This window comes from Genypterus blacodes, unplaced genomic scaffold, assembly GCF_046128005.1.
Source record: "Genypterus blacodes isolate CSIRO-AG114 ecotype Tasmania unplaced genomic scaffold, CSIRO-AGI_Gbla_v1 ptg000011l_1, whole genome shotgun sequence".
In the NCBI taxonomy this organism is placed as follows: domain Eukaryota; kingdom Metazoa; phylum Chordata; class Actinopteri; order Ophidiiformes; family Ophidiidae; genus Genypterus; species Genypterus blacodes.
In genome coordinates, this window is record NW_027466825.1 from 1973414 (window position 1) to 1985499 (window position 12086).

The 12086-nt window shown below is 47.3% G+C and overlaps 1 protein-coding gene across 2 annotated transcripts in view; it reads left to right on the forward strand.

Annotated features, from left to right (window-relative positions):
- Window positions 1-1433: 1433 nt before the first annotated feature.
- svep1 (sushi, von Willebrand factor type A, EGF and pentraxin domain containing 1) overlaps window positions 1434-12086 on the forward strand; it is a 61663-nt gene continuing 51010 nt past the window's right edge. For both annotated transcript variants that reach the window (XM_076160615.1, XM_076160624.1), the window contains exon 1: window positions 1434-2631. In XM_076160615.1, coding sequence (XP_076016730.1) covers window positions 2083-2631 — 549 coding nt within the window. In that variant the 5' untranslated portion in view covers window positions 1434-2082. The remainder of the gene's footprint in view (window positions 2632-12086) is intronic.

A 12086-nucleotide genomic window follows, 5' to 3' on the forward strand; every position in this document is an offset into this window, starting at 1 on the left:
GTGTCTGTATTTGGATCTGTGCGTGTCTGTCTCAGGCAGCCGCTCCGCCTCTCTCTCTCTCTCTCTCTCTCTCTCTCTCTCTCTCTCTCTCTCTCTCTCTCTCTCTCTCTCTCTCTCTCTCTCTCTCTCTCTCTCTCTCTCTCTCTCTCTCTCTCTCTCTCTCTCTCTCTCTCTCTCTCTCTTATGTCTCTCTATATGTCTGTGTTTGTGTCTCAGTCAGTTATCTGCCCAGTATGACGCTACTTTCTATTCCCACTTTGCGGAGCAGAAGTTTCCAGTGCTGTTAAATGAGCAGGGGAGAGAGAGGCAGTGAGTGAGAGAGGGAGTGAGAGCGTGCGCCCTGGCTTATATAGCCTAGTAAGCAGTCTGTGTGCTTCAGCTGTGTGTCAGTGTAGCTAATAGCCCAATACTGACTGCAATGGAGTGCTCTGGTGGAAAGCTTTACATTGACACTCTCATACACACCCACACACCCACACTCTCTCTCTCACAGTGTCGAGTGTCTCCCTCTCTCTCTTTCTTTCTCTGACGTTTTCTTGTCTTGCGTCTCTGAATCAAAGGGACTGTCCGCTCTGTCCTCTTCATCACGCGTCACCCCTGTGCTGTAAATCTCAGGCCTTTTGGCCTAATGGGCGCAGGGTGCCGCAGCAACACCGGCTGCCTTTGTTTTGGTTACAGATAAAACCCCTGAAGGAAAACAAGGCAGAGGAGAGAGGCTGAAAGTATCGACGGAGTGAGAGAGACATGTTGCCTCCAATGCGGAAAGAAAGCGAGAGAGCCGCAGTCTGCGAACAAAACAGAGGGAGGAGGGAGAGGAAGCCATAGCTGCTGAAAGAGTGATGATTTGACAAAGCGTGTTGTTTCCAGAGCAGACTTAACCGCTTCCTTACCTTCAAACCACAGAGCAGGTCGAGATGTGGGCTCTGCGTGCGTCTGGTGTTTGTTTTAACGGAGTCAGTTTGTGGTTTCTAATCGCACTCCTCTCCTCTCTTCTCCTCTCCTTATCCCACATCACATTCTCACTTTGTCTCGTCTCGTTTTCTGTCTGGAATATGCGGCGGTGTTATCTTGTTCTGTGTGGTTTTTCTGTGTGTGTGTGTGTGTGTGAGTCAAGTGATGGACCACATGGGTTTGATCGCAGAGCCTGTCGCCGATGTTTTCATTGGGAATGTTGACTAGTTGACAGCCAAGGCACTCCGCTGACATCAAACCTCACTCTCCCCTGTCAGAGAGAGAGTGAATGAGAAAGAGAGAGTGAGAGACAGAGATAGGGAAAGGGGGAGTAAATTAGAGAGAGCGAAAAGGAGGAGGAGAGATGAGGTAGGGAAAAAAATGACTTCACGGCCACGACTGGACTGCCCCCTTTTTCCCCTCAACCTCCCTCTCTCTCCCTCACTCTCTCATTCTTCCCTCTGGCTCTTTTACTGCCCCACTCCACCTCTTCTCTCTCTCTCCCTCTCTCTCTCTCCCTCTTACTTAGAAGTTTTTTCCTCCCTCCTCCTCCTCTTCTGTTTTTTTTAATGATTTGGGGAGAAGAGGGGAGCAGGCATTCGGAGCGTGGCTGGTGCATGCAGGAGCTTCGCACAGGCAGACAGCAGCCTGAGGGGAAGCACTCTGGGATTGAGGAGGATTTGGGAAGCCTCAGCATATGGACCTGATGCACAGACTGAAAGATTGACTGACAGATAGAGAGGAAGAGACGACATACAGATAGATCAGGACTCAACAACAAATATTTTCTGAGACCTGTGTTACAGCAGATATATAGAAGGCAGACAGACAGGCAGACACCTTGCAGCCCAAACAATTTTTCAGACGGGACAAGAGATTCCTCTGTAGGGGGGACAAAGGACAGAGGCACTTTTGGACAGAAAGAGAAGAATCCCGATTATCAGCCAGCAATGCTTTTGAGGAATTCTGCACTGAATCGCGGCGGTCTTCTATTCCTCTGGTTACCGATGAGAGCATAGGAGACATTTATCACCACCAGTATTTTCATTTCACCTGAGAAGAAGATCAGCTCGGCCAATTAAAGAACCCTTCCCTCAGTGCCAACGTCGTGCTGACTGTCTTCACTTCACCATGTCTTCTCAGAGGTTCTCGTTGAACCCATCATGGACTTCTTGCCTTTTTCTCTTGTGTAGCCTGGACATGTGGACCACAGCCTGGCCAGCTGTCCAACACTCCCAACCCCAGCTCCAGTCCCTCCGGCTCAGGCAGATGTCTCCCCTCACATCCTCGCCTTCGGCCAGCAACCTGTCAGAGAGCGCCGAGAGGAAGGTGGAGCGCCTGGGCCAAGCGTTCAAGCAGAACGTGCGCGAGTTGCGCGAGAAGAGCTTCTGCTTGGATCTGGTCTTCCTGGTGGACGAGTCGTCCAGCGTGGGGGCCAACAACTTCCTGAGCGAGCTGAGGTTCGTCCGCAAGATGCTGTCCGACTTCCCCGTGGCGCCAGAGAACACCAGGGTGGCGTTGGTCACCTTCTCATCCAAGACCCATGTAGTGACACGGGTGGACCACATCTCGGCGCCTAAGTCCCATCAGCACAAGTGTTCCCTTTTCAACCAAGAGATCCCAGCCATCACCTACCGGGGAGGAGGCACCTACACCAAGGGAGCCTTCCAGAGGGCTGCGGTGAGTCAGACCAAAGGAGAATGTCAATGCATATTTGTGAAGCGTGTATCTACAAGAGTATAAGCTGATTTGTTTCCCTGTCGTTTGCTTTTGCACAAACCTCTGCTATCTCTGTGAGTGTGTGTCTCAGTCTGTGGTGTGTTGTGTGTGTGTGTAGGGAGTGATTGTGGCTCAGTAAGGTTGATGTTAATGAGGCCCTGCGTGGCCTCGCAGCTGCCACTGCTTCCTCTAAATTACACACTGGCAGATAGTGTGTGTGTGTGTGTGGGGGGCTCACTTGCTTTTCACTGGCTAATTGTTCAGGAAACAACAGTGGAGTTTCCAGCGATAAAAATACAACAAAGAGGAAAAGAGGGAGTGCACACACACACACACACACACACACACACACACACACACACACTCAGGTGTTGCTAATGTTTTACCTCAGAGAAACAACGTTGCGTAATAGAATGGATGTTCTGTGTATCAGGTAGGTGTGTAGCATAAAGTGTGGTCTACATCTGTATAAATGATTTCAGACTTACTGATAAGATCTTTCCAACACTCTTTCTTGCATTATTCATAACAATGTTTGCCCTGAAGAGGATGTGGGAATTGGGACGTTATGTGGGGTTACAAAGGGTCAGAATGTCAACCTGTTTGTAGCTGCCTGACACGCATGCATGCACGCACACACACATACACACAGGACATATGGCACAGTCCATCAGTCGAGTCAAGACAGACCAGCTGTAAAAAGCCATGTTGGTGGTGTAGAAGCTGGTCCTGTACAAACACACACACACAAACACACACACACACAGACACACACACACACACACACACACACACACACACACACACACACACACACACACACACACACACACACACACACACACATCCCTCAGCTCAAGCCTCAAATCAGACACCATATATATTTAGAAAATGGTTTTTCATCTTCAAACTTGGACCCACAGAGGGTAAGTAGAAATGACTGCGGTAAAGATGTTTCAGCAGACACAAAGGTAATCTTGAGTTTTGTCAGGTTTACCTTCCACTCCATCCCTGTCTCAAGTTAATAGCCTCGGACTGTAAACTCCAGCTTAGCGCTGAAAGCTTGGCCCTAAGGACAGCTTTTCATCTTGCCCTCCTCACTTAAGTGCTGATAAGACGGCTGGCTGCGTCCCAGCTGCTAAAGACCACAACAATACAGAGAAAATACTTTCTGGGGGAACTTGAGTGCCTTATCATTGTTCACAAACACTCTGGATGTTTTAGGTGATTTATCAAATGACGCGATTGTCCTAATCATCCAAAGCGACGGTTTGATGAAGATGAAGGGTTTCATGTCATTACCCAAACACATATAGGTATGCGGTACAGAGATTTCTTTGTGTTTCTTTCTGGCGCTGCGTTTGGGATTGTGAGAATCTGTACGGCTACTCGGCTGCCGGCACATGAGTAATGGCAGAGCTACGTGCAGCCTACACAGAGGCGAAGCGTTTGGAAAGATAGATGAGCCTAGCAGATTTGGGCCGAGGCGAAGCGGATGGAGCGTAGCCTGTTCTCCAGAAAACCAACCGGCACCCGACAGATTCAGCCTGACGGTGACTGGGTGTCCTTTGTGTGATGGAGGAAGAGATGATAAAAAACAGACGGTCGGTGATTTATCTCCTGATCTCTGCTTGGCTCTGTTTTTTTCGCCATCCGACTGAATCTCATTGGAAGGAGAAAAAAGGGAGGCGGTTGGCGATCCCTTCCTGTTAGCTCCATAAAGGCTCAGCCCGCTAACTGTAAGCTACAAGGCGCATATCCGCCTGTTGTCACGTAGCGACTGAACCGAACCAACCCTGCCCGCCTGTGGTGAATCGGGGATTTTGCACGTGTGTGTCTGCGTGAGGGCGTGCGATTACCAATTTTGTACTCGGTACCTGTTCTCGCGCCAACGTGTTTGAGCTCTGCGACGCTTTTGAGAGAGACGTCGGCGACGTGTGCGTTGGTGCATTTGCGGTTGCGCGTGCGTACGCTCCATGCAAAGATTGTTAAGGAGGGAGAGAAGTGTAATTGATAATTGCAGTGTAATAGTGATGCCATATTTTATTCCTTTGGCCCGTCTCGGCTGTTTTAAGTGCTGCAGAAAGCTGGGTTCCATTAAGGGAGACATTTTTCCGCCGTCGTGCATGTAGAGACAGAGTCTGTCTGTCTGCTGTCCCATTTCACCCATTACATTAGAATGTACAACATTCTAAACGTGTATATGTACAGTATAGGCTGATTCACTCACCTACATGGCACTGCTGTTGCCATGTCGTCATGTTCTACTGGAGAATGTTGCTTGATATAGAAGAACAGGTCCTTGTGTGTTGGTGTGTGTGAACAGAGAGGTTGAATGTTTAATACACTGTGAGTTCTTCGAGCACTTAATGATAAGTTACCTCAGTCTCTCTTCCAGCCAAAGTCAAGCGTGGTAGGCAACGTGTAGTGTTCCAGTACCTGTAGACCTGATTGATGACTTTTAGTGAATGGTTTCAAACCCCTAGAGGCATAATGACACAAGAGTAGTTCATATTGCTTTTCCTCCAATTTTTCTAATTGCTCTAAAAATGCCAATGCATTCTCCTTCTCCTCTTTATTATTTATTGCCTCGTAAAGTATTTGGCTCTAATACAGCCAAATGTCCTCAGGGTAGATGGATCAAATCCCTTCCACTTGGTGCTCTTGGTCCCTAGTAATCTAGCTGATCCAGGAATTCTGCTTTTTTCCATCGTTGCCATTATTGTAGGTCGTTCTGTACATGAGCCTCAGCAATTTCGTCTCGTCTCTTTCACCTCCATCCCGTATGATTGGCGTCTGGGTTTGCGACGCGTTACCCCGATCACGCCGCCCCTCCCTCGCTCTCTGCAGGCAGGTCCGGCTTTGGCACAGGAACACTTGAGCACTGGACCGGACTTGGCAGCCGCACTGTGTCGGTCTGTCTTTGCCGTTGCATAAGAGACTGGCGGACAGATGGGCAGTGCGTGAAAAGAGATGAGGAGGGGAATGAGAGCAACAAAGCATAAGAAAGAGAGGAGAAAGGCTGTGGTTGAGGAAGAAGGAATGTGGACCTTTTTTGTGTGGTTTTCACAGTAATGTTTTTACCTGACTGTTGGTGTCATGCCGCTCTGCTTGAATCTGGCTCAAAACCGACATTGGAATCCATTAGTGGCCTTAGCTGCTCAATAAAGGGAGCTTTCTGCTCAGCCAGGCAGTGTGTGTTTATATGTGTGGGTCTCTGGATCTGAAATTAGTATCTGGACCTGAAGTTGGACTAGCAGGTGCGTCATTTTTAAGCGTCCTCTGTAAACAGTTCTAATAACTTCTAATGAGCCATACTCGCACATCCAAACGCTTGAGGAAAACACACATTCATGCAAATACACGTTGAGTTTGTGGAGCTCATGCAAGTCTTCACATGGTCCACATTGTATAAAACTAGTCAGCTGTAGTGTAGACTGTTTCTCAAAACTAGCATCCTTGGTCCTACAGAATGAGTGATCGTGTCCACTTGTGTTTACTGGGATACTCAGGGCCCTAGCATTGCAAAGCTGGCTTAAATCAATTGCTGATGTGAGTTTTAGACTGGGAAACTGATTGGGATCGACACCCGAAATCCAGACCAATCCGGAAGTCGTCAACATGATGAATCATTTGCTCTCAAACCACTTATGCAGCAACTTGCGTCTCACAGAGTTCAGAAACTGATTGTGGTTGGTAGTTCAGGAAACAAATGTTTCATGCCACTAACTATCATATTTTGTACAGCTCTAGTACATGAGATGGTGCCTGACCCTTACCAGATGTGTATTTATCTTTGCTGGTCCGTTGAGGGTAACAGAGCTCTCCCGCAATGGGTGAACTCATCTCTCCCCTTCCATGCCCCTCCACGAGTCACAGACCTCCCCGGCAGTATCAAGAAAATTTAAGTCTTTGTCGTCAGGCTCTGACGCATTGCAGCCAAAATATGCAGTATTGTTTTTCAAAACATTGTCTATTAGATTGAGAGAGGTTGCAGGTCAACGCAGCTAGCAGGGCAGGCTTGTGTAAGTTGAATGAAGTGCAATGAATTAAGGCGGGAAATGAACACCATCCATCATTTGAAAGCTGGAAGGTTTTGGCCATGGTGGGTGATTTTCAGGGGCCTTTTAACTTGGTTAGGAACACGTTGACTCTCTTAGTCTCGCCATAGAGTGAAATTGAAAGCTAAAGAATGAATCTAAAAGCATTTGGGTTCAGTAAGAGGATTTCATTCTGACTCTCATTCAGAATAGAAATGATGCCTACTAAATCGGAGCCTGAACACTGAGCTAGGGGTAACATGGAGAGGAAAATGGAGCTGTAATGGATTCTCAAATGTTTCCATCAAACCTCCTTAAAAAGCCAGAAAGTCACGAGAAAATGGAAGGAGAGTAGAAGAGAAAATAGGGTGAGGGGCTGAAGTAGAAATTTAACGACTGGTTTAAACCTCCAAGGCAAACGGGAGCCCTCTGCAACAAATGAAAGCAAGGTGCACCTCTTTGATCCAGTCCCCCACGATAAGAAGATAAGAAATGGCTCTGTTTCCTGTCTTCGTAACTGCCACTTCCTTCCATCGCGCCCTAATCATTCTCTCCTTCCTCAGTCCGTCTGCTTCTTCCCTCCGTTTGGCCTCTGTCTGCCTTCTCCTGCCTCCTCCTCCTCCTCCTTTTCGGTGTCAGAGGGTCAGACAGGCTACTTCACCTATTAGCCAGAAACCAGTGATAAGACCAAGGCCAGGCAGGAATGCAGAGACACCAGACGTCAAATACCCGGAGTACAGCGGGATGTGTGGTCACTATCGTTACTCTGTGTAGCACCTCATATATTAATGAAATCAGTCAAGTCGTCCTACAGATCCTACAAAATGTCACGTTAGTATAAAGCGATTCTCTGAAATTCATCACGTTTTAAAAATATACATGAGTATATTTCAACATTTTTGGAACTGAAGAAGCCTTTCAACGTTAGCAGTGTCCCGTAATATCATTTACTTTGATGGGGATTATGCTTTTATTATGATGTCATTTTTTGGTCCGACTGCATCTACGAACACTCTTTTGGTGAACAGTGTTCTGTTCTAGACGCACAGCTTTCCTGGGGCGCGGTTTGAAACCCATTTAGGCACAGTCGCTGTGATTGACATCTTAGACTCAACACGGCTGCGTGTGCGTTAGTGTGTGCGTGTGTTGAGGTGTGCGTGTGTGTGAAGCGGTTAGACTGGGTTCTGGCCCTTTTGCTCTCCTTAGAAAGCCTCTACAGATGGAGTCATTCTCAAGAGGCCAAAAACACTTTCAACTCAAATGTGCTTCACTCAGGCATTTTGCAGCATCTTTTAGGCCCATTGAGACAAGTCAGAGGTCAGAGGTCAGGATGGAAGCTGTCGGTAGCTGTTGAGGGGAGAGAGTACCGCAGTCTTGTGCAATGAGAGGCAAATCTTCTCCGTTTCTCTCCTCGTGCAGGAACTTTATGGAACAACCTGTGGTCGGCTGAGTTTTCATTGTTCTGAACCGTCTCCTTCTTTGAGCATCATGTTACTTTCTGGTATTTCAATGTACAATTTGGAATGATTCTTCCATCTTTTGTTCCATTCCTTCTTTCCATTGCTCCATTCATTGTTTCCTTAGAATATTTTTGAGCTGTTACGAATGTAGTCATCATAAATGTCAAAACGTTTGGCTTCACCCCTCGAGGGAAATTGCTCCAAATCAGGTTAAGCTGTCATTTCTGCTGTGACAGAGGTTTTACGCTGAATATTCTGTGGCTTTTCAGCTTGAGAGACATTTAGCAGTATGCTTGTTTTAACGGCATTGAAAACAAATGTACACAACCCTAATCTGACGTGAATACGGGATGCATAAATAACATTACACGCTCTATAGCCGTGTATAATTGTATAGACAATATTTGCCATTGTTACTTAACAGCCGCCTACACTCTCCTCCTATTCCGTCTCCTCTCTCTCTCTGCTCACCCCTGCCCTCCTCTCTGAAATGGATACCGAATATTTTCCTTAAACACGGGGCCTACTTTCCGACCTCTGAACGTCTAGAAGGACCCGGAGGCCTCCACATTCCCCATTATCTCACACACACACACACACACACACACACACACACACACACACACACACACACACACACACACACACACACACACACACAGTGTAACATGTGTGTAAGGCCGTAGACCCAACAAGCGGCAAGAAACTGTAACTTCAAAAAAACTGGACGGACTAAGAGAAAATAGGTGGAAGAAACAGTGGAAGGAAAGGGAATCATCATAACGGAGAATTTGAGTTTCAATGTGCGTATGAGGGGGAAAAAGCATAGAGAACAAAGAAATAATGACAATAATTGACAGTGACACAAGATACCCAGGGGTGTCAATTATAAAATAGTTCCTCTGTACAAATATGCTCAGAACCAAATCCAAGCCAACGCTAGGACTTACAAAAAAATAGATAATTTCATCCCCCAGTAAGCATTACAGATTGTCTCTGTTGGTTCCTACAAAATATCAATACTCTGATCTAGTTTCCAGCAATACGCTATGAATGTTTTATGAGCGCTGAACAAATGCGTTCCAACAGATCCCTCTTCCCTTTGGTAGCTGTCACCACGTTTGGATCGCCCGAGACCCTTTGAATTCTTCGATTGTCGTATCTAGAGGAAAGTGTTGACAGACGACCAGGTAGGGGAATGAGAGGAACGAGGTCAGCCGAGTTCAGCTTTTATGGCAGCCGGTGAATCTCAAGTGCACAATAGCGCAGGAAGGCCCACGGGTGCCTGAACGAGGTCCAAATCTGTCAAAACGCCGGGCATGGGAAGCTCCCAGCAGTTGCGGGAAGTAGACCTCAGCATGCTGCGTTCTCTTATCTCTGCAGTTAGACGGCCAGTTCTTCACTAAAGTAAAGGACAAGCAGTTACTATATATAAACACATCATAAAATCTAACCTAAAAACCTTTAAAATAGCACAATGGTTTGCTTTAATGGTTGCTTCAAGTCACATTTCCTAACAAAACTCTTTAATCCGACAGTGATTTTGCAGCGTGAACCTCTAACTCCTCTTCTTCAGCTGCAAATCTTATGAGCCATCCATCAGTCTGACCCCTCCCTTCTGCCCCTGTAAGAGGCGTGAGACATGAAAAATGGCCCAACGCAAATGCAGTAAGAACCCCGAGTGTCAGGCTTCACATCTGTCACAAAGCAGAGAAAAGTCACGGCCTTTGATTTGTTTGAGTTGCTGAGCGGCCACGGCTGAAACAAAGCGGTGCGATCGCTGCGTCGCCTCATTTTTCAAACCATCCTTTCAGTCTCTGTCTCCCGTGGTTGTGGATCTAATGCACGCAGTGTAAGCAGATGCGCAACTGATCAGGGCGGTGAGACAAGCAGCTTTGTCTTCATCCTGTCTGACATGGCGATGGCTTTAAATCGATGCGATGCGGCTGAGGGGGGCCTCAACTGTGTATATGTGTGTGTTTGTGTGTCGTGCGGTTCAGTCATGAAATGTCTACACTGGGGCCTTTCCTCTCAGTCTGTCTCTTTTGTTTTGCGCCGTGTGCCGCCGTCTTTCTGTTTCGGAGTTTGGTGTCTCTGCGTCGCATCAAATTTTCTGGCCCCCGAGGGAAAAATCCTTCAGCAGCTTTCAGCGGACGTCATCGCGCGCAGTGCTTGTCGGTTTGGATCCCGTCGAGTGTGTCCCACTTGGCCCTTCAGTTAAAGCCGCTGCGGTCAGAATAACTGGGCTGCGCTCCGGCCATAACCAGCGGCTCCGGCTATGGAGAATTAACAAATTATATTGAGGTGATTGGGACGAGTGGAAACAATAGTGAGTGTGTTTGACTGTATATGTATAACATTGGGATTAGCAGTGGCAGCAGTGAGTCTACAAGTGTGTGTGTCTGTGTGTATGACGGATAATCCACATATGTGACAACAGGGAAACAATCAAGAGTTTATGGGTTCTGCGGTCGTGGTTGTTTATCAGTGTCAGACTTGAACATATTGTTGTGTGTTTCTATGGGGGATCAGGACTCGGGGCCAGGAGGTGTCAAACTGTGCGGCTACAAAGAGGAAATGGCAATCGTCAGCGAGATCAAAGAAGAACGACACACAGAAATTGCTCACGCTTTAACTTGGTAGACGGGTTTAACGCCAGTGTTTCTTTTCATTGCTTTTTCAGAGGTGTTCCCAACCCCCGGTCTCCCGTTTTCTCCTGTTACATGCTTCAGGAGTCATGATACTTTGCCAAAGGGAAATTACTCCACTCCACTAATCCTTCAACATAGGCCCAAAAGAAATGATTCACTTTCTACTTGTAACTGTGAAGACGCAATTATCATCTGTACCACTATTTTTCCACCCTGTTTAAAAAAAAAAAAAGAAGCTACTGCATTGGAACAAGCTCAACACAGGAGATTAGAGAGGACAATCTTTATGTCAAACACCCATGTCACCAAAGCTCTTAAACCCCCCTTGATTGACGCAAATGTAATTTAAGAAGACTCCATGTCGGTCCTAAGCATCTGTCACTTTTTTTTCAGCATGTTCCCCAAACCCCACACAGTTCATTGTTCCCCTAAGACGAGGGTTTAGTTAAATGAGTGCAAGTCTTTGCGCCTTGCTGGCGCCCCGGCTTCCGCCATCAGACCTCTGGAGCTCGTCCAGAAAGCTGCTGCTCGTCTGGTGTTCAACCTTCCCAAGTTCTCCCACACAACTTGCCTTCTCCGTTCTCTACACTGGCTCCCCGTAGCTGCTCGCATCCAGTTTAAAACTCTGGTGCTAGCCTACAGGGCAGTGAAAGGAACAGCTCCTTCATACCTCCAGGCTATGGTCAAGCCCTACACCCCCGGCCGACCACTTCGCTCTGCTGCCTCCAGGCGACTGGCTGCCCCGGCGCTCAGCGGCCCCTGCTTGCGATCGATGCGGTCACGGCTTTTCTCTGTTCTGGCACCCCAGTGGTGGAATGATCTCCTGACTGATGTCAGGACAGCGGAGTCGCTGCCCATCTTTCGCCGCAGGCTGAAGACCCATCTCTTCAAGAAAAACTACCCGGATCCTCCCTCTTAGTACATCACCTACTCTGTCCTAGCTCTTCTGATGCTCTTGTTTTCTAATCTTTCATTTCTAATCTGTCCTTTTTTTCTCATTCATCATAGTACCTAACTTATTGCACTTCTACTCTAGCTCTAGTTATGCTCTTAGCTGTTGGTTTAGGAAGGAAATGCGCTTACGATTTCTTGTGACCTGAAGTTCTTTTATCTACCTTTGTTGAACACACTTATTGTAAGTCGCTTTGAATAAAAGCGTCTGCTAAATGACCGTAATGTAATGTAATGTAAGTCCAGCCATAAAAATCTGATCCACATAATGGGGAGCTGCTGCCGAATGGGAACATTGCAGTACGGGTATATGG